Below are 27678 nucleotides of genomic sequence, written 5' to 3' on the forward strand. Positions count from 1 at the left end.
AGAGAACAGGACCCGGAACAATGGATGCAAGCTACAGGAAAAGAGATTCCACCTCAACATTAGGAGGAACTTCCTGACAGTAAGGGTTGTTCGTCAGTGGAGCAAACTTCCTCGGAGTGTAGTGGAATCTCCTTCCTTGGAGGTGTTTAAGCAGAGTCTGGGGGATGCTTTGATTTAGATTTCCTGCATGGCAGGGGGTTGGACTGGATGGCCTTGTGGTCTCTTCCAACTCTATGATTCTATGATTCTATATAATTACTTGAGAGGAACATATTCTGTTACACGTCGATGAGGGAAAGGTATTATATAATGTATATTGTATATCAATTGACAGTAGGCTACTAACACTATTTGTACATTGTCTTTTACATAGATTTGTCATCCAGCATACCTTTTCTACATGTCCTATTATATCTCTATTATGAGTATGATTACAGAGTAGCATTATGTATAATTTGGTACATAATTGTGAGTTTCAGACTATTGATATATCAGGATTGTTATTGCTGAAACATTTATTGTCGGGTTGGCTTGTTGTTGTTTAGCATTGGCATGTAAGAGAGAGTCATTTCTTCAGTCACTAACCAACTGTTGTGCCACATCACAGAGAAACAAGGCCTGGCATGGCCAGGCTGGCTACAAGTATGTTGTACTCCTTGCAGAATAATCACGCTGGATGGGGTTGATGGGAGCTGGTTGGCTGGTACTGACAGAAATGGAATTCTCAGGTATCTGAAGTGCCCTGGCTCCCGAAATATCTGAGACTATTCACAGAGAATATGCATATAGCTTTTGCAGGTTGCTACTACTTTAACTGCAGTGACTCCATCCTATAGAATCCTGGATTTGAAGTTTGGGCAGGGTATTAGAAATCTCTCTGATGGAAAGGTGTAGTCTGTTGTGCTGCCCAATAACACTCAAGTGCTCTCTAGTAGGAAATTTGTAGATCCCTCACCAGAGCACAATCCCAGGCTTCTGCATAATGCAATGACTGATAAAGTGGTATCAAACTGTTATAACCATGTAGTGCAGATACACTGATGTCCCAAGAGAGAATCAAAAGCACCCATGCAGTACTTAGAAAAACTGGTTTGTTGCAGTAACAACTCTCAGAATCACCAGCCAGCCAGCTTTCCCAAGGTCTGTTCAAACAGACTAGAACATGAAGTCATATAGGGTGTCAAATTCGATAGCATATTGAGGCTGGAGCAAGCTTGTTTTCTGTTGCTCCAGAGAACAGGACCCGGAGCAATGGATTCAAACTAGAGGACAAGAGATTCCAGCTCAACATTAGGAAGAACTTTCTGGCAGTAAGAGCTGTTCGATAGTGGAACCCACTCCCTTGGAGTGTAGTGGAGTCGCCTTCCATGGATGTCTTTAAACAGAGGCTTGATGGCCATCTGTCGGGGATGCTTTGACTTAGTGTTCCTGCATGGCAGAATGGCCCCTGTGGTCTCTTCCAACTCTATGATTCTATGAGCCCCCCCAGTAATTGCAAGTGTCTTCTTCTTGTTGATTTTCCCTGCTCATTGGGGAAGTGACACACTCATGTGCTTCATGTCCCCCTGCCCACAGGTGTCCTCCAAGATTTATGTCAGATTATTAAAACTGCAACTGCAACACACTTCTCAAGCTGTTGATCCCAGCTTGTGACGCACTACGAGCAAGGTGTGGTGGCAGTGGGCATACGGATGGGGAGCTGCCTCTGGCTTAAGGCTGGAAAGATTTGTACATGCTAGTTTCTCAGACTTCTGGAATCTGAAGCACACTGCTGTTTTGCGTGTGTATGTGTGGTTTTTTAATTATTAAAATCAAAAGCACACTTCACCCTCGCATAGGGTGGCTACTTATGCATTATCCAGAAAGACAACCAGAGAGGACACAGATCTGAATAAAATTTGCAGGTGCTAACATATTGCACATTTAGAAATCATTTAAATAGATGTGCAGCATGGTATGCAGCAGTGGGCAAGACCATGAACAGGTGATCTGTCTGGGTGCTGTTCACTTTGCTCTCTAGGTAGTGTTGTGGATGAAAAAAAATACAGGTCTCTTGCTGCTTTCCCAGCTCCTTGCAGTGCATTTTTTTTAGACCAGACTTTGCCTGGACAACCCTTCAGACAGAGAATGAGAATGCAGAGGTTGGGGAAGTTATGCTTTTAGATTACAGGTTCCAGCATCCCCCAGCCAGCATGACCATTGGTCATGCTAGCTAGTCGTTTTTTGGAATTGCCAATTACACTATAGTACTATCAGAAAACATCAAAGACTTGAAACAATTGCTAAAGAAAGTCAAGCTTTGTTATATTTTCTCTGATGAATTTCAGGTTCCCAAGCTTAGACAGTTTTAATTTTCCCAAGCATTCATTGAAAGCTTTTCAAAGTTGGTTCACTCCTACTTTGTTGTTAGCTTTACAGCTGTTTAGCTGTAGATTACTTCTTCTAGTTTTATGGTAGCTGTTTTCTTTTCTTCCTTTCTTTTTTTAAAAAAGAGCTTTTAAAAAAGTGCTGGGAATGTCTAGCTTTATTATTTTAATTGTTGTTTTGTTTAATTGTTGCAGTTAGTTGCCTTGAGCCTATTATGCAGTATAGGATCTAAACAGATGGCATCTCCACATGGGAAGCCCAAAGCAAATGACTCATCCAGAGTCCACTAAGCAATTTCTTCATGGTTCTTGCTCTGCCTTTATGTCAGTTGTCTTGCAAAGATGCAACCATACCCAGGTGGCTCAAAATGGTGGCAGAATGGAAAGAGGCATCCAGAGGAACAACAGGGAGCCTCTTGAATTAATCTGGACTCATGGGCTACTTGCAACAAAATGCAGTGGCCTTGCTACCTGGGAGGGTTCTGGAAATAGTAATTCCAAAAGATAAAGTTCTGAGCACAACCTAATAGAAAAGGTAATACATTCTGTTCCCATGCAGGATTTTTCAGAAGTAAGTGCCAAAATACATCGAGATGGTGTTGGCAGGCTCAGGTATACCATGAGACAGACCGAAGGCTGCCTCAGGCTGGTGCCACACTGCAGAAATAAAGCAGTTCGATACCACTTTAAATGCCATTGATCAATATTATGGAAGTCTGAATGTATAGTTTGGTGAGATATTTAGTTTTCTCTGACAGAGTGCTTTTGTGCCTGACCAAACTAAATCTCCTAGAATTTGATATCACTGAGCCATGGAAATGAAAGTGGTGGCAAAAACTGCTCTATTTCTACAGTGTGACTGCAGCCTTATGTAGTATATGTTGAGCATCTTGCTAGGGTGGACAATTCCTAGTTATTTAGTATGCTATTTGCTTCCAGGTTTTCTTCTTCACAGGCCAAAATAAGTTGGCCAGCTTTAAAAACTGTATACATTTGGCCCTCCCCATTTGCGGCTTTGACTTTTGCAGATTTGATTTTTCATGGATTTAATTAATGTCTTCTCTTGAGGAATCTCTAATTCCTCCAGCATGACTCTTATGGGCAATACTTGCCAGAAGTTGCATTGGAGGATCTAGAGATTCCAAGAGAAAACACTTCTCCAGGCATTTGTAGGTCCTCCAGTGAAATTCTATAATCAACGTCTGGTAGATGTTGACCATACAGTTGCACTGGAGAACCTGGAGATTTCCAGAGAAGTGCTTTCTCAAGTAAAAAAAAAAGAGTGGTTTTTTTTATTTGCTTTTCCCACTTTCATGGAGGTCCTGCACTTTTAACCCAGCAAATTTGGAGGACCCATTGTACCTTGACTCAGGATGGGTGGTTGACTTGGCCTCAAGCAGCAGGTCTTTGGCCATTTCTAGGACTAACAACCAAAATGCAGCGACTCCATTTATTTTGGTTTTAGTTGTGTTTTGAATTCCTGCAAAGTTCTGTGAATGTGGCAGCTTCATCTGGAAGCATCCATCATTGTGCTTGATGAGCTTACTTGCAAGTAAATTAGCACAGTTCCAACCCTGAGGTGAGACAGGTTCTGCAGTGGAAGAGAGTACCATGAAAGCACCGTGAGAGCTACTGCTATAGATGGGGCGTGATAGTCTGCAGTTAATAAATATTTAAATATATGGGATTGATTGCCTTTCATTTGCCTTTTCTCTTCTCTTCTGGGTTCTCTCCACTTCAAAACTGAGGATTGTCAACTGATTAAAGTATTTTAGTTAATTAATCATCAGCTGATTGTGTTGGAATAAATTTGTACGTTACGAAAACCACAGTCAAGGTGATCGTGTTCTGTTCTTGTTTTGTTTTGTTTTTTAATGTTATTAGGTAACCTAATACTTAATGAACAAAAGTAACCGCATGTTGGAGGGCCATCTGTAATGTTCTCTTCTTTGTTTTTGGTTACTACAGCACAACCAAAACAAAATAATTATTTTAAAACAAACCTCCCGTGTATTTGTTTAAAATAATTTATTGATATCCTACATTTTCTCCAATGAACCCAAATCAGTAGATGTGATCATTCTTTCCACTTTTATCCTCCTAATAACTCCATGAGGTAGGTTAGGCTGGATCTATACTGCTGAAATAATGCCAGATGATTTGACACCATTTTTACTGTCATAGCTCCACCCTGGGATTTGTAGTTTATTGTAGCACCAGTGCTCTCTAAATAGCCCACAAAACTACAAATCCCAGGATCCCGTTGTATTGACCCATGACAGTTAAAACAGTGTTAGACTACATTATTTCTGCAGTGTAGATCTCACCTAGAGAGCTTTATAGCTGGGTAGGAATTCAAAACAGCACTCTCTCCACTATACTACACTGACTCTCTTTTAGCAGAAAAAACCCAGTGGTTTTTTAAAAAGTTCATCAACTAATTCATTAGTTATTAACTAAATATTTATATATCATCCTGTATTTCTCAGTTCCAGGCCATCTTATAATTAATTTAACACAGAGCAAGAAAATACACTATAGTAAAACAATATGAAAAATTAAAAGGCAGCTAATGCAGCATGAGTGTTGTTCAAAAACATTGCTACTCTTTGGTAGAGAGAACCAGAAGAAAAAGAAAGGAAAAGAGCTTCATCTTGTTCCTTTAAAGAACATCTTGATTTAAAGGACTTCCAGATGTTGTTGGACTGCAGCCTCCAAGATCTCTGGCCATTTGGTTAGGCTGGCTGGGGAGGATGGGAGTTGTAATTTAACAGCATCTTTGGATCCATATGCCCTCCACCTCTGGACTGAGGCTGCAGTCTTATACTCATTTTGCCAGGCAGTAATCCCATTGAACCCCATGGTTCTTCAGAGTAGGCATTTATGGAATTATGTTACAGTATAACTATAAACAGTGAAGGCTTATCTGCAAATTGGCTTGGGCTGGATTGTTTAAACGATTGCATGCTTCTTTCTCTGGAACTGATCTGATCTAGTGATCCAATCTGAACAATGGCTTGGGGAAGGGGATGTCATAGAGAATGGCCCACTCAGCATGTCATTTTATCTTAGTCACTGTTGGACTACAGCTCCCAGAATCCCCCCAGCTCCAGCTAGAATGGCCAACGATCATAAATGAGTTGTCCAAAAAGGTGAGTTTTCTGAGCTCTGATGGTGAGAGGATTGAGGAGGATTCTGGGGGGTTACAGTCCAAACTCTGGCTCAAAAAAGTTTACCCTGCCTACACTATGATAGTGTGGATCTGAAATCAGGAATACCTTATTGCCTGATGAAGGTGTTTATCACACTGGGTCTGATTTCGACATTAGAGAGATTAAAGCACATTAAAGCACCCTGCAAATGAAGTGGAAATAGCAAGTAATTGCACGAATGGTTATCACACGCAATTGTGCAAACATAGTGAAATCAACAACTCACTGTCGCCAAAATCTTGAAAGTAAAAAGATGTGCATTAATGCTTCTTTTTGGCCACTTTAATAGAGGGTTTTGTGCAACGTCATGTGAAAACGTTTTGCGTAATTACATGATTTTTCTGGGATATTCACGGATAAATTCTCGATCTCCTTAGTGTGATAATCTCCTAAGTCTGATCTTTTTAAACATTTCCATATACATTACTTCAGAAATTAGATAGGGTTGTCTTTTGGCTTGGAGTGCCACCTACAGGCTTCCTGTTGCCTCTCTGTCCTTCAGGCTAAGCACCCTGGGATCTCGCCCTGAGCCATGGGGCCAGCCAGGCGGTTTCCTGCTCACCTGCAGCCGCAATGGCTTTTCAGCCCTTCAGAAAACCTGAGCTGGCTCCCAGCCTCTCATCACTCAAAGAGTACCCAAGAGAGAGGCTCCTGATTCCAGCTCCTATTTCCATCTGGCCATGCTGGCTGGAAAGTTCCAGGAGTTGTAGTCTGACAAGTAATCTTTCCGACATGTCTCATCATAGGCAAGGAACTCTTGTCTGGATTCTTCTGGATAGCCAGAATATTCTGGTTGACGTTTCCTCCCCTGTTTAATCTCATGCCAAGGAAAACGTCCCCACCAGCTTGCTGTAGGTGAGGCTGAGAGTTTGGAAACATCACTTTTGAGGACTATAGCTCTCAGAATCTCCCAGCTGGCTAAGCCCTCTGTTTCAGATCCGGAGGCTCTGCACCCCTTTGGATTTCTCTGGACTTCAGTAGGCATCAGCATTAGCTATTCTGGCCAGTGGGGAAACATGATGAGAGCACCATTTCATCAACATCTGGAGGCTGAAGATCCTCCACTTTTGTTCTTTCTGAACAGTTGTCAGTCCTGTATTTGAAAGGCGAACTAGTCCAAGTCTGGTTTAAAGGTAAAGAACCATTGAAGTAGAGCCCATGAAGATTTTGCACCTGGAAATTAGACCAACCAGGCAAACATATAGGTCTCTTGGGCATTGGTCTCCCATTAAGGGGAGAAGTACAATTGGAGAACCAGCATGGTGCAGTGGTTTGAACATTGGTCTAGGTTTTTGTAGACTAGGGTTTGTATCCCCACTTGGCCATGGAAACTAAGTTCTGTCAGCCTCAGAAGAAAGCAAAGGCAAACTCCTTCTGAACAATTCTTGCCATGGAAACTCAGTGACAGGTTTGCCTTAGAAAGCCAGTGTAGTACATAGTGGTTTGAATGTTGAACTACGACTCTGGAGACAAGGGTTCAATTCCCTGCTTGGCCATGAAACCAACAAACCAATCTTAGGGTCACCATAAGTTGGAAATGACTTGAAGGCACACAACAACAACAACAATCTTTCCCTTGCTCTGGGCTAAAATCATTAGCTGTTTTCAACATAATCTGGCCAGAATCATGCTTGTGCCTTTAACAGATGTTCTTAAATTGCATTTATTCACCAGTGGTGCTTTTTATGACATACACATAAACATACTTACTTGCTAATATCTACAGTTCAAGTCACTAAAGCCAGCTGAGAATCTTGTAGCCACTTCAATGTCACTGGACTGTAAGTCACAGCAGCCCTAGAAAGCATAGCTGATGTTAGAAATGCTGGTTTTTGCAATTCAGCAACACCTGGAGGACCACATGATTCTCAGCTTTGCACAAAAAGGTTTGTTACAGGGTCTGGTTTATTTATTTATATTTACATAAGGCATATGACCTGAATAGACTAGAAAGCTGGGCCAAAGCTAACAAAATGAAATTCAACACGGAGAAATGTAAGGTACTGCACTTAGGGCAGAAAAATAAAATGCACAGATATAGGATGGGGGACACCTGGCTGAATGAAACTACATGTGAAAGGGATCTGAGAGTCCAAGTAGACCACAAGTTGAACATGAGTGAACAGTGCGATGTGGCAGCTAAAAAGGCCAATGCAATTTTAGGCTGCATCAATAAAAGTATAGTGTCTAGATCAAGAGAAGTAATAGTGCCACTGTATTCTGCTCTGGTCAGGCCCCACCTAGAATATTGTGTCCAGTTCTGGGCACCACAATTTCAAAAGGACATTGAGAAACTGGAGCGTGTCCAAAGGAGGGCAACTAAAATGGTGAAAGGTCTGGAAGCCATGCCCTATGAGGAACGACTCAAGGAGCTGGGGATGTTTAGCCTGGAGAAAAGAAGATTAAGAGGTGATATGATAGCCCTGTTTCAAATATTTAAAGGATGTCATATTGAGGAGGGAGCAAGCTTGTTTTCTGCTGCTCCAGAGAACAGGACCAGGAACAATGGATGCAAGCTCCAGGAAAAGAGATTCCACCTCAACATTAGGAAGAACTTCCTGACAGTAAAGGCTGTTTGACAGTGGAACAAACTCCCTCGGAGTGTAGTGGAGTCTCCTTCCTTGGAGGTCTTTAAGCAGAGGCTGGATGGCCATCTGTTGGGGATGCTTTGATTTGGATTTCCTGAATGGCAGGGGGTTGGACTGGATCACCTGTGCGGTCTCTTCCAACTCTATGATTCTATGATTCTGTGATTTATATATCGCCACTCAGCTTTCCAAGGAGATGCACAATGGATAAAAACGGTTAAAACAACATATAGACGAAACACTTTTTAAAACCTAAAAACACTCCTTCAGAATAATTGCAAGGGCCAAAGACCATGGTTGAAAAAGTTGGCTACTTCCAACTCCTTTCTACTTCTGCTGCAAGGCTTGCTGGGAGGTCATGACAAACCAATGAAAGCAACGAAAGCAGCTCCGACGCATTCCAGGTGCAACAGGTGCAGCTGGGGAATTAATCTTATCGTTGTGTAAAATCAGAAGTAATCTCCAGAAAACAATTGAAGTGAAAGAAGGACTCTGCCAAGATGCTGGCTACATCTGATAGATCTGCAGATCAGCACATGCCATGGAGCTTCATTTCGATATTGGCCCTTCCCGTTGCTAATTTTATTTGTGATTCTCCCAAGTGAGCATGAGTGTTACATGGTAAGATTATTCCATCAGAACGCACGCTCACATCTGTGCAGAGGCGGAGTGGGGCTCATGTCGAAACATGCCTTTCAAGTACTAATTAAATCTACCTCTCTCTTCAAAGCTCTTATCTTTCTGCATACCCTCACCAGGTACATCTATATTCAAATAACCAATCAAAGCAATTTCCTCCCAACTGACCCACAAGTCCTCCAATTTCAAGAGCAAAACATCTCAAGGAATGCTGCTGTCTGGAACAAGATGATCTGACTTCCTCAAAGCTGGTGAATTGGTGGTCTGTGGGACAGATCCCCACTCTATTATGATCTAGATATAGGATGGGTGACACCTGGCTTGGAGGCAGTATATACAAAAGGGATCTAGGAGTCATAGTGGACCACAAACTGGACATGAGTCAGCAATGTAACGCGGCAGCTAAGAAAGCCAATGAAATTCTAGGCTGCATCAATAAGAGTATAGTGTCTAGCTTAAGGGAAGTAATAGAATCATAGAATCATAGAATCATAGAGTTGGAAGAGACCACTAGGGTCATCCAGTCCAACCCCCTGCCATGCAGGAAATCCAAATCAAAGCATCCCTGACAGATGGCCATCCAGCCTCTGTTTAAAGACCTCCAAGGAAGGAGACTCTATCACCCTCCGAGGGAGTGCATTCCACTGTCGAACAGCCCTTACTGTCAGGAATGTCCTAATGTTCAGGTGGAATCTCTTTTCCTGTAGCTTGCATCCATTGCTCCGGGTCCTGTTCTCTGGAGCAGCAGAAAACAAGCTTGCTCCCTCCTCAATATGACATCCTTTCAAATATTTAAACAGGGCTATCATATCACCTCTTAACCTTCTTTTCTCCAAGCTAAACATCCCCAGCTCCCTAAGTCATTCCTCATACGGCATGGTTTCCAGACCCCTCACCATTTTTGTCGCCCTCCTTTGGACACGCTCCAGTTTCTCAATGTCCTTTCTGAATTGTGGTGCCCAGAACTGGACACAATATTCTAGGTGGGGCCTGACCAGAGCAGAATACAGTCCCACTCTATTCTGCTTTGGTCAGATCTCAACATTTCTGGTAATCACAATTCAAGATGGAGTGTGTACAGAGGAGACCAACCAAAATGGTGAAATATCTGGAAACCATCAAGCCCTATGAGGAGTGGCTTAGGGGGTTGGGTATGTTTAGCCTGGAGAAGAGAAGGTTAAGAGGTGGAATGATAGCCATGTTTAAATATTTGAAGAAATGTCGTATTGAGGATGGAGCAAGCTTGTTTGCTGTAGCTCCACAGAATAGGACCCAGAGCAATGGATTCAAGCTACAGGCAAAGAATTTTCAACTAAACATTAGGAAGAACTTCCTGACAGTAAGAGCTGTTCAACATTGGAATGCTCTGCCTGGGACATGAAGCAATGGATGGTGACACCTGGATTGAAGGCGGTCACAGTTCAAGGGCATCACAATTCAGCTGGCAGAGACTCCTTCTTTGGAGTTTTTTAAACAGAGGCTGGATGGTCAAGGAGTGCTTTGATTGTGTCTTCCTGCATGGCAAGGACTGGATGGCCTGTGTGATCTCTTCCAACTCCGTGATTCTGTAATAATATCTCTTCCCTGGCAAGACAAGTAAATGGCTGGAGGTTCAAATGGAAAAGTTAGCTAAGTGGATAAAAAAAAGATATTTCAAAAATTATAGGAGGTAAAAGATATCTACACCTTCACTTCAGAGTGGACCAGTTCATCACATTTACAAAAACAACTGCAGATGATCAACTTGTGTTCTTCCTTCCTTGCCTATTGCCTTGAAAGTCCTTTCCCTCCTGCTGCGTATATAGCGGTAGACCTTTAGATAAAAATGTACAAGTCAAGGAGGGCTTGTGACATACATTCATTTGTTCTTCCATGCATTTTATCAGGCCAGGAGGGAAAAAAAAACAGTAGGGGCAGTGTCTTGAGAAAGCAAGAGGAAGCCAAAGGAACACTTTGGTGTGACCAATTTCCCTTCCCAAATGGCGTAAGCAAGCCAACTTCAAACAGGAGAATAATGGGTTCTCTGTGATAGACTTGCTCATGGAGAGGAGACAGAGGATGTCTTCTACAGTTTACATTTGTTCTTTCTTTCTTTCTTTCTTTCTTTCTTTGGAATCACATTAACATGAGAATGTTCTTGTTAGATCTGACCATGAGAATGAATCAGAGCAAAAGAAAGTCCCCACTGGATCAGACCACAGATCTGTCTAGCAGTGTTCAGCCAACTGCCTCTCAAAAACCCACAAGAAGGGAAATGCTGAAACCAAGTAGATTTGGAACAGCTGGCTAGATTTACACCTTGAGAATAGTTCCTTCCCCATCACACACAAAATATTTATTCCTTGTCAGAACCCAATATGGACCTTCTACTTAGCCCATTAGGTGTTTGGGGGATACTCAACATCTCAGTTAAATGGACTACTATCTCAGATAAATGGATTGGTAGGTGCAGAAGGTTTAAATCTATAGAAACTGTAGGGCAATTATTAAATAATAAGTTTATTACAAGGAAATCACATGACTTGAAAGATAAAACATACAAGAAATATAATGTAACTAAAACATTAGTTACAAGATCCATTCTTCCTAATTACACAATAGTATAAAACACAGGTGGGTAACTGCTTGGGGTTGAAGGACTGCATCCTCACTCCTTAATTTATTTGTCCTTGTTGTGTGCCTTCACGTTGTTTCCAACTTCTGGTCGGGACCTTTCCAACCATAAGGTGAACCTACCCTGGGATTTTGCTCGAAGTGAATGACACTCAGCAAATTTGTTGCTAAAAATATATATGCCGTGAGTCAAGTCAAATCAGTGTGTCATTTATTGCTGAGTAAAGTCCAAGTTCAGTCACTGAAGTGACTTCGGTCTGACTTGAATCTGAGTCAAGCCACTCACGTCTACATCACTAGCATCTTCTAAACAGAGGAACTGTAGAACAGAAGAGCAGAATCCCTACCACTCCAAATATTTTGGACTCCAAATTGTCCCAAAAGCCCCAGATGGCATAAACGATTGTGAGAGTTGTAGTTTTGGACAGCTGGATATTCTCACCCGTCCTGTAAATTGAACAGATAAAGAGTTGAGTGTTAAAAGAGCGTTTGAAGAAAAGTTACAACCATCAGGATTTTCTGATGGATATCCTTCAGATATCCAACATGTCAAGAGACCAAATACTTATGAAAAACCAATCAGGGGACTCTGTGGCAATAAATGGCTTCTATTTCCCAAATCTGAGGAAGATAAAATTTATACTGGATGTCTTCTAATATCACAAGTTAGAAAATTTCCTGAAAGTGTTTAAGGTTGACCAGCAAGGAACTAGGCAGAACAAAGAGAAGGAAGATGGAAAGGTAAGTCTAATAGTCAGGAGAAAATATAGCCTTACCTCGATTAGCAAAGCCTCTAAGTGTGTATCTGCACTGCAGAACTGATGCAGTTTGACAACACCTGAACTGCCAAGGCTCTATCCTACAAAATCCTGGGGTTTGTAGTTTGGGCATTCCTCTTTTGTTGTTCTCCCTGTGAGAGACCATTTTGAAAGTTTTTCTTTTTAGTAACACAAAACAGCCATTAATGATCTCCTTTCCCATTATTGTTCTGCTACAGTTCCCAGTGCAAAAGTTCAATTATGCTTTATGCCCATTTTGGGTGGTCAGGGAATGGTCGATGGGCAAGCTTAGGGTGTGACTTAGGTGCCCCATGATCAAATGAGAAGGAGAAGGGGTGCACATTTCAATTTGATTTCCTTTCAATTGGCAAAGGAACTGCAACACTTTCAAACTTTTTTCCCTCTTGGCAAATAACAACACCCCCCTCCCAAAAAACTAGGACTTCTCAGAGAAACCAAGAAGGCAACATTTTGCTCACTGTCCTTCCATCACACCTTCTTTGCCAGCCCAGTTCCAGAGTCTCTCTCTCTCTCCCACACACACACACACAAACACACATGCACGAACCTGCAAATTTTCCACGGGGATTTTCCATGAATAAAAAGCAGCGGTAGAATCTCATTTTATTCATGGGACAATCGCGGGACAATTGCGATGTTACGCAACATCGTGTTGTTGCGCAATACTGATGGGGGCATACTGCTATGCTCCCATCTTTTTTGCCAGTGTGACAATCTCCTTACAATTGGGGGGAAAGAACATTTAATGTCAGCTCTCCATTGTCCACAGATTCTTTATCCACAGATTCCACCATTCATGGCTTGAAAATGTTTTTTTTAAATAATATAAATTCCAAAAAGCAAACCTTGATTGTGGCATTTTATGTGGTATTTTACTATGCTGTTGTATTTAATGGGATTTGAGCATCCATGGATTTTGGTATCCATGGGGGTCCAGGAACCAAACCCAGCAGATACCAAGGGTCCCCTGCATTTCATTAGCCCTGTTCTGCCTTGTTGTGTTGCTCAGAGAATCAGACCTGATTAATTGCTGGCAGATGAAAACCAGCAGCCACTTTATCCCAAATCTGAGGGCTCCCCCATCCCCACACAAGGGGAAGAAAGGCCTTTTTAAACATAAGACTGTTTTCACTTATGTTTCAGAGGTGGCATTTGTGTGTGTGAACGCATGAATGTCAGACCAGGAAAAGGGGCAGGGACTTGGAGGAGGTACAGGGTGGTACTGGGTGGGCAATCTCAAGTCCTGTGCATGATATGCTTTTAGAACAAGCAAAGGTTGCAATCCTGGAAAGGCTCCATGTGCAAAAGGGAAGAGAGGAATCCCGATTGCATAGCCTTTTTAGAAACAATGCTATTTTAGAAGAGCCAAGTGTAATAAAGCCCCTTGTGTGTCATTTCCTATTTAGACTTGTATGCCTGAGGGCAAGGAACTGTCAAATCAACTGTACATTTCTTGTGGGAGCCTTTTTTAGCTGAAGGGCTCAAACAAAGAAAAAGAAGTTATAATATTAAAAGTGAATTTAATTTAAAACCATTTAAAAACCCATCGATAAAAAGGACAGTATCCATCAGACAAAGGGTTCTTCCTCAGTGGCTAGACAATTGCTAAAGCCCTTGTTGTTGTTGTTGTTGTTGTTGTTAACTGCCCTTGACTCATCCTTGACTTATGACAACTTTGTGGTCCCTCCAAACCCTCCTGTCCTCCACTGCTCTGCTCAGCCCCTGCAAATTCTTATCTGTGACCTTCCTGACCAAATCCATCCATCTGGCATGTGGCCTTTGTCTCTTTCTGCTGCCATCTCCCTTTCCTAGCATTATTATCTTTCCCAATGACTCATGCCTTCTCATGATGTGGCCAAAATATGACAGCCTCAACTTGATCATCTTGGCTTCCAGGGGGATTTCAGGCTTGATCTGTTCAAGGTCCCATTTGTTTGGCTCCTCTTTCCAGCACCTCATCTCAAATGAATTGATTTTCTTCTTATTGGCTTTCTTCACTGTCCAACTCTCCCTTCCATAAATGGTGGTGGGCAATACATTGGCATGGAGGAGTCTAACTTTAGTGCTTAGTTGCATATCTTGATTTTGTAGTATCTTATCTAATTTTAGTTATAGCTCTACCTAAATGAAAATATATTTTTCTGTCAGTGGAAGGACAGTAGGGAGGGTTCCAGCTTAGCCTCCGTTTTATCTTTGAAAAGATTAACTTTTCATTCCCTCTCCATGGGGAAAGCAAACCTCAGACATGCAAGAGTTACTTCATTGTTTGTTTGTTTACCAGATCCCTGAAGTCTAGCCACCAGAACCACATACAGGTTAGTTGCTCACACATGTAGCTGTACGCTTAAGAGTTGAAGAATAGGGTGCCTCTTAGTACATGTTCAACCCAGGAATTGATCAGCATCAAAAGCATGCTGAAAAGACCTCTTGCACAGAAACCCCCTTTTCATTCTCCCTCTACATGCACTTTTCCAACAAACTCATTTGCAAAGGAGAGCTCTTTTTTTAATGTTGATTTTGTTAAACAATTGAGAGTCAGAAATCTACTGCAAATCACCCAGCGATCTCTTTTGCCCACCCCTGCTTTAAGGGATAAATTTCCAGTCTTCCATGCTGCATTTCCAATGTCTCTGCCTCGTGCCAAAATGCCCCAAACTACCAGCGTGCTTTTTATTACTGCCTGCAGTATCAGATTCACATCCATCCTTCCATATGGAAAACATTTCATGCGTTTGATGTAGCGATATGGATCTTCTTATTTGTAGGGAGGGGAAGCCAACATGCTCACATCGTGATGTCATGGGGGTCCAAATGCAAAATAGTATCTGTCCAAGTTTAAAAACGCCCTGCTGGACATGAAAGGAGCAAAGTCAGTAGCGCTTTGTTGAGGGTCTGAGGTACATTTTGCTCTCCCGAAGCTCAAAATCTGCCACATTCTGGAGAGACAAACAGGAGGGGGGATGGAATAATCATCATGCGAGATGGCGCCTGTGATATTTTATAATATAAATTATTATGTAAATATAAATTGAATTCCTTGGGCTTGGTTGTCTCTGTTGAGGAATCACAAAATAAATAAGCCCCAAAATGTTGGTAACTTTGGAGAAAGTTAAAGTCTGCTCCCACATGTCATGGATGGACAGTAGTGGAGACCTAGTCTATGCATGCATGATGGTGGCATGGAGCCAGGACTCCTAGCGCCAAACCACTGTTGCTTTTTGATAAGCAAAGACAATAATGTCATGTGCCATTCTTTCAAGCCTTCCTCTTCCCTTTGAGCAGTGGGTTGGCATCACGCAGTGCAGTAACTCATGGTGTCATCCCTCCCTTGACCTCCCATATTGCACCATACAGAATCCTTAGTAATGGTTTTTGTACTAATGTTACTCATAAATCATAAAGCTCATATGTCACTGAATGTACAGTTGGCCCTCCTCATCCACAGTTTTTTTATACACAGATTCAAGCATCCATGGTTTGAAAATATTAAAAAATATGAATTCCAAAAAGCAAACCTTGATTTTGCCATTTGATATAGTGGGCACCATCTTGCTATGCCATTATATTTAATGGGACTTTTGTTATCCATGGGGGATCCTGGAACCAAACCCCAGCGGATAACAAGGTCCCACTGTAACAGCAATAGTTCTGACAACTAGCAAAATTAAAATTATACTTGTAAATTACAATATTGCATGCACAGCCTACATGTATTTACACATACATTGTTTCATGTGGTTAAAGTGAAAATTTGCTAAGATGTGATATTTTTAAAGAAAATTTAATTTAATTCAAGAAAAAACCTGGGGCCTCTCCTTTCTCTTCCTACTGATCCTCACCCCACTCTTCAGGGACACAGGCAAACAACAGTCCATTTCTATCCAAAGGCAGCTGTTTGGGGAGTAGTAGTGTCAGCCCCTTAGGGTGTCACCTGGTGTGGTCCGCAGCCCTTGCACCACCCTAGTAACGCCCCTGCCTCTGAGCTGAGTTGCAGTCCACACCATTGCTGAGATGAAAATGAAATGTTCCCAGCTATACATATTGTTGTGAACTGTTCCTGTTGTAATGCAAAATATCTTGGAGTGGCTTGTTCTTGAATTAATGGCAATTAAGAGCCATTATCTTGGCTCTTAACTGCCTGCTGGAAATTAAAACTGCTAGAACTGGCTTGTTAAAATGAATCAAGGCAGATGCCTGCCCTTTTTTTATTTTAAAAAACCCTCTTCTTTGAGGTATGGTTGTAGGAGCAGCTCTGATGAACACTTCCACTACAAAACTTGCCCCTGTACCACTGTTGTACCACTATTCATATGGTGCAACAAGGGTGGGCAAAGTGCAGACCCTCCTTCCTGGGTCACCAAGACTCAAAAATGTCCTCCAGGTGCCCTCTAGGGACTATGGAGGGCATTTTCCCCATGTTCAGAGTGCCCTCTTGTGCCCTTTGGAATCAAGGTTGTTAAAAAATTGCTCCCAAAGGCCTCCTCCACCTTGTTGGGGGACAAGAGTTGGGTCAATTTAGGCTCCAGAGAAACTTTTGCTGAACTAGGAATTGAACAGTAAGTGCTTTTTTGCTCACTCCCTGTTTTAAAAACATGGCCTACAAATGTGGTGAAAATGTCCCCCATACCCCCAAAAAGGTATTTGGAGGGGGGAAATGGTCTTTTTTGGTAGTGGGGTTCCAGTGGATGCTCAAGCCCTCCAAGGTCTTCTCTAGCCTTCCACAGTTGCCCACCCAGAAGTAGAGCAAGGTTTCCAACATCCTTGCACAACAGTTGGCATCTGGGCTGCCCATGTTTCCTTGGGCCTGATTTTAGTAGAAGGGCTATGTGTCCTGAGTTTGTTAAGATGATAGCTTTCCATCTCAATGACTGTCTTTTCCAAAGCTGGTTTAGAACCATAAGATGGGAAAACGGAAGCCTAGGAGTTGCCCATCAACAACTACACCTGATGGGGAATACTGCCCATCTGGCCCCAGCCTCCTCTGCTTTGGTGAGCTATGTATTGGAAATAAATGACTAGCAATAGGAGCTTTTTTTCAATAGAAGCAGTGGTGCGTTTATTTTCTTATTTATTTCCCTTACTGTTTCAGGGCACAGGCAAAAGCTGGAAGAGCAAGCAAAATCCTTCCCCGATCGTTTTGGAGAACTGGAGCGGCTGCGGCACTCTATGAGAGTCAACCCCACAACCCCGAACCCCCGAGGAACCCTGACCACTCCTGGGCACTTTGGAACACAAGCTCAAAGCCAGATCCAAGGTAAGACCTGGTACCTTTGCCGATGGTTGTGGTCCCTTCCACCAAATCTAGAGCTGGACAAGGATTCACTGTCAAGTCACATTATTTTTTAAAAAGTTGCTTGTGGTTTGAGTGTTGGGCTATGATTCTGGAGACCAAGGTTTGACTCCCAGTCAGTCATGAAACCCACAGGGTGACCTTACAGAAATTGCATGCTCTCAGCCTCAGGGGATGCAATGGTCAAACTCCTCTGAACAAATCTTGCCAAGAAAACCCCATGATAGGGGCCTTAGGGTCACCATAAGTCAGAAACGACTTGAAGGCACACAGCAACATGTACTTAAAAAAAAAAAAAACCTGACTCAATTCTTATTATTCATTACTAGCAGAGTAAAGTCAGCCCTCTGTATCCAAGGGTTCTGCATCCATGGATTCAACATCTATAGCTTGAAAATATTTTTTTTAATCTAAAAAAAGCAAACTTTGGTTTTGCCATGTTATATAAGGGACAGGTGTTTTACTGTGCCATTGTATCTAATGGGATTTGAGCACCCTCAGATTTTGGTATGCAGGGGCCAGAGTCCTGGAACCAAAACCCAGCAAATGCCAAGGGTCCACTGTAAGTCTCAGGTTATTCATTACTAATCATGTGCTTTTTATTTACATTTTAACAGTTTCTCTTAATGTTAAAATGTCCCCCACTAAAAGCAACATTTTAGGCATATCATCGTACAACACATGCACCCACAGAGTAATCATGTTACTAGTCAATTATGTTTTTACTGCACAAAGCAATGTGTTACTGGTAGTGTTGTTATTTTTACTTCATTCATTTTAAACTCTCATTCCTATTTGGATAAGCTTTACAATAGTATATGGAGGAGTCACTTTGTCTATATGGGTGGCTTGAATTCATCTATGCAAGCCCCATTCTTCACCATTTGCCTTCTTCACCATGGCACACCATGCACTAGTAGGCAAAGGCAAACCTAGTGTGAACAAATCTTGCTAAGAAAGCCCTTTGATAAGGTCACCTTAGAGTTGCCATAAGCTGGAAACAACTTGAATGCACAGAACAAATTTATCAATAGGATTCTAGCCAATGTCCCCTTTTTTACAGTCAACCCCAATTTTTCTGGCACCAAATAATTTACTGTAATTGGAGGAGAATGTGAAGATATGTGTTAGTGTGTACCCATTCACTATTGTGCTTTCTGCACCGCCATTTGGGACGTCCTCCGGACGTCCCATTTTAAAAAAGGGGCGTCTCTTACAGACGCCCCTGGGCCTAGTACGGACTCTGTCCGTACAAGATGGCGCCGGCCCTTCTACATGGCCAGCGCCATCTTTGCGTATCGGACGCTGAGCGTCCGTACGCGTCGCACCGCTTGTGACGTAGCGAGTGCGCCCCTGGCGCCTCGCTACGTCGCAAACGCGACGGAAAAAGAAGCTCCATTTTGGAGCTTCTTTTTCGGTCCGCGCGGGAGTCGGGCCGTGTGAAGGCTCCGGCTCCCCCGCGGACCTACTGGCGGCAGCGGCAGACCGCTGCAAAGCGGCGGTCTGTACCCCGCCTATGTGTTTTCCATCTCTCTGTCTGCCAGCCCATAATTACTATCTAGACAGCAAAAGTTGTTGATGGCATTTGAACTGCAACATTTTTGTAATATGGATAACCAGATACATTGTGAAATTAACTTACTATCAGGACAGAACTTTGGAAGAGATGGACTGATCATTTCTTAGGACTGTTCAGTAGTATGCATCCATTTTAAGCAATGTGAAAACTGTCAAGCAACTTGAAATCATTTCATCCATTTGGAAGAAGAGTTCTGTGTAATGTAGAAGCTTGCATTTTGCATTTTATACACTGCTTGATGCGAATAAAAGTACTCTGTCACTCTTGTAATGGCATGTATATTATAACCATCAAATGATTCCCTAAAAAGTCATGTTTGGATCTTCAAGAGATCCAGAAAGGTATAAATAAGCATTAGTAAGAGAGCCAGCATGATGTAGTGGTTTGAGCTTTAGACTATGGAGATTATCACAGGACATCATTGTCCTATCCTTGTCCTGTCCTTTCCGCCCGATTGCAGAAAGGACTTTCACACATGACCCGCATTTGACCCACCAGGGAAGCACAAGTGAGAGTGATTGTGCAAATCATTTTCACACTGCAGCTGGCTGAAAAGCGCTTTCAGTCTTTTGTATTAATGGAAGAACCCATTAATATCATAACAGATGAAAGTGCTTTTCAGCTGGCTGAAGTGTGCAAGTGATTTGCGCAATCACTTTCACTCAGATCATGGACGAAATAAGGACAGGGGAGTGATCCCGTCCCTATCCCTTCCCCCTTGTGATAATCTCCTATGACTTTGGAGACCAGGGTTGAAATCCCCTCTTGGCCATGGAAGCCAGTAGGTGACCTTGGGCAAGTCACACTCTCTCAGCTTCTGAAAGGCAAAGGCATACCCCACTCTGAAGAAAGATCTTGCCAAGAAAACCTTGTGATAGGTTCGCCTTAGGGTCACCATAAGTCGGAAATGACTCGAAGGCACACAACAACACCAAAGTGTTAATAATGTTTCACTCAGTAATAAACAAAAGCTTTCTAAAGTCACGCAAGTCAGTACATGATTCCTTAAAATGCAAAACAATTAAAACAATCAGTGTTGATCTCATTATGGGAGAATACACAGCTCTGCTTAGCTCAAATTGCCTGCTTAGCCAAAGGTTTCATGAGGATAAAAATGGTCCGAACCCAATTTACGCTGCTCCAAGCTCCTTGGAGGTGGATACAAAAGTGATCGAGGTAAATCAGCCCACCCCACTCCCAAAAAACAGATAATCTCTCTACCTTGTGTGATTCCTGTGGCTCAGAGTCTTCATCCCAGAACAAACATGTACATACAAATTCCCATAACCACAACTGCCTGAGTTTTAAATTCAAACACAAGAATCTGGTGTGTACCGACAACCAACTTCCTGCGCTCATCGCCAGGCTGTTCTGCCCATTTTGTCAAAATATGTTTTCCATTATAAGCTAGAGCAAGAGGAGAATGTCCTGACCTAACAAGGAGGGCACAAAGACCTCACACTATTCTTCCAAGTTCTTGTAGGGAAATGTGGCTGTAAGAGGACTCCGCAAATTGGAATGCACTTGACAATCCTACCTGTCTTTGGTTTGAATTCTCCCATCTCTTGGGGTGTGTGGTGCACCTTTGTGTTCTCTTGAAGCTGCCAAATCTTTCTCTTTTTCCACCCCTCATTTGCCCGGAAGGTTTAGTCTCTGAGATGAAATAATTGAACTGATTCCAGACGTGAAATGCTATCTTCACAAGAGCTCGTGCCTGCCTCCTCTAGGCTCTTAAAGCGGTGATACTGTTTGTTGTGGATGTGACTTTGAACAGTAGAAATGACATTTGCTGTGGGGAATAAACCATCACCAACCTGGAGATTGCTGCCAACCTTTACATGGCAGCCTTTACATGGCAACCCAGGCTGGTAGCAAATAATCCACTAATTTGTTTCCCCTCTGGTCTCTATAAACAACCCTGTTTGACTTGAACCAAAGGCTGGGGAAAACTGAGAGTCCAAAGGGTCAATTCATCAAACTGTGTACAAAGATAACTTTTTCCAGGAATGAAAAAATCAGGAGTTGTCAGTAACATTGGTGAAATGAGTGGAAACAAATTAATCAAATAACCAGACCCCAATCCTGGCCCTGGATAAATTAATGGCTAAAAAATAATCAAACTATTAAGAGCTGGCACTGGAGAAACGTGTGGCAAGAAATGGAGTTAAAAAATCGGCAGCCTGTTCTGACAGTGGGGAAATGAAAAATAAGAAGCGTATTTGTTGCATGTGGTTTTGTTCTAAATTGATTGCCTGAACCGGGTTTTTTAAAAGGTCCTTCCTCAGCCACTGAAAGTTCTTCCCAATGCTTAAAATAACCATTTCTTAATGACAAAAAAAAATCTGTTAAGTCGAACAGCTGCAAAACAGTTTTCCAAAGGAAGCTGGGCGAGAGGAAAGGGAAGTGACTGTACTGTGTGTTGCTTTTTTTTCCCCTTCCAAAGGAAGCATGGAGCCAAGATAGTTTGCCTCACTTCTATTTCATTCACTGTGATCTCTGTCCATTAGCCATAGCATTATATGATGCTTTGTGATGTTCAGAGTTTGCTCTTCTTCATGCTCCCCCAGATCTCTAAACTATGGTGGGTGGGTCAGTAGGCACAAACCGGGACATCTTTTGCTTGGAAGGTCAGATTTGTGATGTGGAGAATCCCACTTAGTTTGTATTTTTAAGCAAACCCCAATTGGCATGGAACAGAATGCAGCTATGCTTGAGATTATGCATTTCTTCAAATTTTATAGGGAAGTTCTTGGCTCTACACTGTGTATAACAGTTTGTATTTTAGGTGAAACACATATGTAGATGCATTTTTAGAGAAAATGCATGCAATTTATATACAACTCTTAGGGGTGGGGTGTTAACCAAACATAGGGCAAATGGATTTATAACTGAGAGTATATAAAACGAACACTAACCAAAAATGGGCTGATCCTTTTGTCCCTAGCTGGTGAAAACTATTTGTTAAGACAAGCTTTTGACATTGGTTAAATTTTTAGTCTGACAATATTTATTTTGCACCATTCTTTTTGATTCACCCTGTACCCTTTGCAAAGATCTCTTTTTAAAAGTCATATTGATAATGTTTCGTTTTTGTTTTTAAAATACTGTTATGGTTGTGAGTCTCTTTGGCCACCTTTAGGTTTAAAAAGCAATAAATAAATTGTGATAGGATGGTATAGTCAAATGATGCAGTGCTTTGAATAAGGGTTTAAAAATCAGGTGATGCTAACGTCAAATTTGGCCTCTTGAGAGACCCTCTATTGCCCCAATTGCTAGACAAGGCCTTAGAGAATGATCTTGGAAAGTTACTTTTTGGACTACAGCTCCCATGGCTCTTTGTCAAGGAAAGGAAAGGAAAGGAAAGAAAAGAAAAGAAAACTTTTCTAAACTCTAATGAGAGAGATAGAGAGACTGATAACTTTGGCAAAAAGGCTTGGCCAGTTACACATTGCCAAAATAGAGGAAAATCCTTATGAATAAAAAGGGCACTAATCTGCTGCATGTATTATTGCTCTTATTTGCTATAACCTGCAGTCTTCTCATCACCAAGGTCCCCTGCATCCCTTTTCAGGGCAGCAAATCCCTTAAGAGCTGCACCTGTAATTCTAGGGAACAGACATTGGAAACACCAAGGATCAAACACAGAGGGTCTGTCAGTACAAAAAGCATAGCCAATGCAGTCATAGAATCATAGAATCATAGATTCATAGAGTTGAAGAGACCACAAGGGCCATCCAGTCCAACTCCCTGCCATGCAGGAAATCCTAATCAAAGCATCCCTGACAGATGGCCATCCAGCCTCTGTTTAAAGACCTCCAAGGAAGGAGACTCCACTACACTCCAAGGAAGGAGTGTGTTTCACTGTCAAACAGCCCTTACTGTCAGGAAGTTCCTCCTAATGTTGAGGTGGAATGTCTTTTCTTGAAGCTTGCATCCATTGCTCTGGGTCCTGTTCTCTGGAGCAGCAGAAAACAAGCTTGCTCCCTCCTCAATGTGGCATCCCTTCAAATATTTAAACAGGGCTATCCATGGTCAGACCACAAAAAAGTCAAGAAGGTTCCAAAGTAAGCCGGGAATCACTGAAGAGAATAGTCTAAGGAACAAATTGAATATCTGGAAACAAAAGAGCAGGGAATATTGCTCAATACTGTGCAGAGACAATGGGTCTGTTGCCTTGCAACCAGTATATGCGTGTGTATATGTACGCGCATGCGCACTGTCAAGTCGCCTCATTTCTCATGTAGATGCAATGAATTTCATAGGGTTTTCTTGAGCAACAAATACTCAGAAATAGTTATTGCCAGTTCCTTCCTCCAAAACATAACCTTCAGCTATGTAACGGTGTCCAGCCAAGTAGTAAGCAGAACTGACACGGTTTAGCTCCCAAGATCAGATGGAACCTGATTCTTTTATTTATATTTATATATTTATAAATATATTTATAGCCATCTGTAAATCAACTCACCATGGCAATAACTTTCTGCTGTAGTGAGACAGAGATTGTGGGATGATAAATATTGAGACTTCAAATGCTCTTGGATGCATTTATTCATTTAGACATTCTTTGGATCTACAGAACTCTTCTCCAGCGCCACATTTTGAATGAGTTGGGATTTTTTTCTCGACAGCTTTCTTTACCGTCCATCTTTCACATGCATATAAATCAGAAATTCAGTGGGAAGGATAATCTGGACTTGGTATTCAATGAAATTTCTTGAGGTTCTTACCTAGTCCCTCCATAGCTGCCCTTCCAACTCTAATTTTCAATTCCTGACTATAGTCTTCACTTGGATTTAGGTACAGAAAATCTTTAACAACATAATGTTGTCATTATTATGTGAATAATCTGTGATCATTATTTTTGTTTTCTTAATATTCAGCTGTAGCCCTGCTTTTTCACCGATGCTTTCCATACTATCAATATGTCATGGAACAACATGACTCATTAGAAAAGACAATAAAGCTTTGAAAAATGGAATACAGTAGGAAAAGGTTTTAAAAATATAATACAAATGGATTGATTAACTAAAAGAAGCCACAACTTTGAGTTTGCTAGACCTAAGCAGGAGAGTCAATAATAGGATCTCATGGATATGTCTCTTAGAATCACTGTAATGATTTATTTTATTTGAGTATTTGTACCCCACTCTTCTGCCACAAAAGCTCTCAGAGCCTAACTAGAGCAAAAACTAGGCATGCAATTCTTTATTAAATTTCTTATTGGAGGTAACAACATGCAATTTCAGCAATTGTCTTCCCGCTGTGCAAAAATCTGTGAAAACCAAGCTGTTTTCAAAGGTTATTCGCTATTCTAGACTTTTTTGGCGCAAAATTTGCACACGGTTGTTTTGCACTGAAAACAACATTTTCTGTGCAGGAATTACTATTTCTGCACTGAAATGTTATTTTCCACACAGAAAATGCTGTTTTCTGAGGTGATCCAGAACATACTGTGAATGCCATCTTTTTGCACATGATGCAGTTTGCAGCCTCAGATTATGACAGCATAAATAAATAAATACATCTATTTATACATTTAAATAATCTGGGGAAAATTCTATTAGAAGACCACTTTGATAATGATTCTGTTAACATAATTTATTAAGCTTGTCTTAATCCAATCATAGAAGCATGTGCACAGGCCAGAACATTCCTTTTAAAGTAATCTGTTGCAGTTACAATTCCAATAACTAATTTAATGTAAGTAGTTATCATTTAAATTGCCATTTTAAAAGTAACTCTTTCTCATTATTCAAAAGTAACTAAAATAGAAAGGTTTATATATTTATTTTTTAGAAAAGCATCCAAATGCTACAAGCTGCAAGCCTATGGCATAAAACACACCAAAGTAATGTGGATACATATACACATCCTACAGCTATGAAGTAACAAAAACTGTGTTATAATTTTACCATAAAAGGAAGTGATGTTTTCTATTATTAAGCTGGTAAATGTAACTTAAGTTGTATCTTAGTTCCTGCAAAGAGGAAGTATTGACAACTAGCCTGTTATTAGTAATAAGTTACTTCCAAGCCCAGAGCATGTACATAAACAAATGAAAGCAAGGGATTGTGTTAAAACTGTTTAGATAAACTTTTTGCTTTCTGCCTTCTTCAGATGGGGAATGCAAGATGACCAAGTGCTCCTAGCATTCAGTTGAAATCCTGTTACTGAGGAATTTGCTAGATATTTATAGCTTTTCCCTAAGGACTCCTACGATGTACAGTTTTGTAAGGGTGCTGGAGCTGTACATTCATTTCCTTCACAACTCTGGTATGAGCAATTGAAGACACTTCACAGAATGGTAAATGTGTTCCATAGTGGAAAGTATAAAAATCTAATAATTAGAGATTTTTCTAGTTGGCTAAATGAGAGAGATTTTACCCCATTGCTTCTCCAATCCTCTGCCACTTTTTTTCCTCCAAACTTAGTCTGAGAGATTTGGAGGTTGTTGTTTTTTTTAAATGTAAAGTTGAAGAGCATCTCTATGCTCAAAGAAACTTCTTAATAAACTTTGGATGGTTACATTTTTAAGAGCAACAATCCTAAACATGTTTTTTCCCAGGGATTAAAACCTTTTGAGCTCACTGGGACTTATTACCAAGCCAACATGCTTAGGGTTGCAGAGCAGATCTGGTATTCTGCCAGATCACATAAACTAGGTTGCACTTTTGTAAGGAAGGAGCCAAATGCAACTGCTTAAAACTAAGCAAGTGCTTGGCTGCTTCCATTGCTGCCACCCCCTATTTTGCTAGAATGGAGCTGAGGGCATTGCTGGGGGAATTGCTTGGCTCCTGTAGTTCCCAGCAGCCCTTGCCAGTGTAGCAAATGATGAGAAAAGCTGGGAGCTGTAGTCCAACAGTCTCCAGACGGCCACATGATTACCACTACAGTGGTATAGTGGTTAGAACCTCATGCTTAGATACATGTCCGAAATAAAAATTAAACCTAAGTAAATGTGCATAGCATCTGTATTTATTATGAGTATAATAACATGCATACATTATATAACATGCACAATGTAATATACATAATAAATAATTTGTATTGCTACTGTGTGCATTACACGGCAGTACAGAATGCAGTTATAAAAGCAATATTGGGCTGGTAGATATAGAAAAGATTTTTTATTGCCAGTTCAAAACAAAATATGTCAGGGTGGCATTAAATGGGCAAAATAATGTCTGTAGTGACATTTGTTTTGAAATAAGTATTTCTTTTCCTTCCACAAAGAAATAGCTTAACAGATGGAGTGATATAGAATCATAGAATCATAGAATCATAGAGTTGGAAGAGACCACTAGGGCCATCCAGTCCAACCCCCTGTCATGCAGGAAATCCAAATCAAAGCATCCCTGACAGATGGCCATCCAGCCTCTGTTTAAAGACCTCCAAGGAAGGAGACTCTATCACCCTCCGAGGGAGTGCATTCCACTGTCGAACAGCCCTTACTGTCAGGAAGTTCCTCCTAATGTTCAGGTGGAATCTCTTTTCCTGTAGCTTGCATCCATTGTTCCGGGTCCTGTTCTCTGGAGCAGCAGAAAACAAGCTTGCTCCCTCCTAAATATGACATCCTTTCAAATATTTAAACAGGGCTATCATATCACCTCTTAACCTTCTTTTCTCCAGGCTAAACATCCCCAGCTCCCTAAGTCGTTCCTCATAGGGCATGGTTTCCAGACCTTTCACCATTTTTGTCGCCCTCCTTTGGACACGCTCCAGTTTCTCAATGTCCTTTCTGAATTGTGGCGCCCAGAACTGGACACAATATTCCAGGTGGGGCCTGACCAAAGCAGAATACAGTGGCACTATTACTTCTCTTGATCTAGACACTATACTTTTATTGATGCAGCCTAAAATAGCATTGGCCTTTTTAGTACAATAGTATCATATTTACTCAATGTATCATATTTTTATTCTAATTTGCAATAGGGTAATAGCATGAAATTTTAAGAGCACAAATTAAGGCATAAAATGAAGCACCCCATGCAAATTCAGGCTAAGCATTCATAGCACCAGCAATATCCGTGGCCACTTTACATGGCTTTCCTCTTTTCACTTATTGCCACAATAATAACCTGTAGAGTTGATTTGGCCAAGAAGTAGTAACTGGCCAAAGGCCACCAAGAAAGTTTTGTGTTTTGAACTGGGTGCTCCTTGTTCCAGGTACATCACTCTAACCATTACATTATACCAGCTCTCCCACATCAGTGCTTACTATATAAATAGTTCTGTGGCTGAAACACACTGGTTGAATCTATCAGAGAGGCAAGCAATGACATAATTAAATGTGTATCATTTGCATATTATGTGAATTAATTTGCATATTATGCCAAACGGGTTGCCCAGATTTGGGAGAACGGGAATATGGCAACCCTATGAAGGCCCCAGCACATTTAGCTTCCTTTGAGCGATTGCTCCTTGGTATTGATTCACTCAAGCCAAGAACAATTTTATTTTTCAAGACTGGTACGAAAATAGAGGCAAATGGTTGTTTGATCTGGAAAGGGGCTGCTGAGGAGCTTGAAAACCAATTTGTATACCATTCAGCTCTTAAGACAGAGAAGGGGGAGTACTTTAAGAAAGGCAGG

General features: G+C 41.4%; 1 protein-coding gene across 1 annotated transcript in view; it reads left to right on the forward strand.

Annotated features, from left to right (window-relative positions):
• The window catches only part of RUNX3 (RUNX family transcription factor 3), a 105382-nt gene that overhangs the window by 60562 nt on the left and 17142 nt on the right, over nucleotides 1-27678 (forward strand). The window contains exon 4 of the mRNA XM_042440238.1: nucleotides 17308-17472. Coding sequence (XP_042296172.1) covers nucleotides 17308-17472 — 165 coding nt within the window. The remainder of the gene's footprint in view (nucleotides 1-17307; nucleotides 17473-27678) is intronic.

Source organism: Sceloporus undulatus, chromosome 9 (assembly GCF_019175285.1).
Source record: "Sceloporus undulatus isolate JIND9_A2432 ecotype Alabama chromosome 9, SceUnd_v1.1, whole genome shotgun sequence".
NCBI classification, from domain to species: Eukaryota; Metazoa; Chordata; class Lepidosauria; order Squamata; family Phrynosomatidae; genus Sceloporus; species Sceloporus undulatus.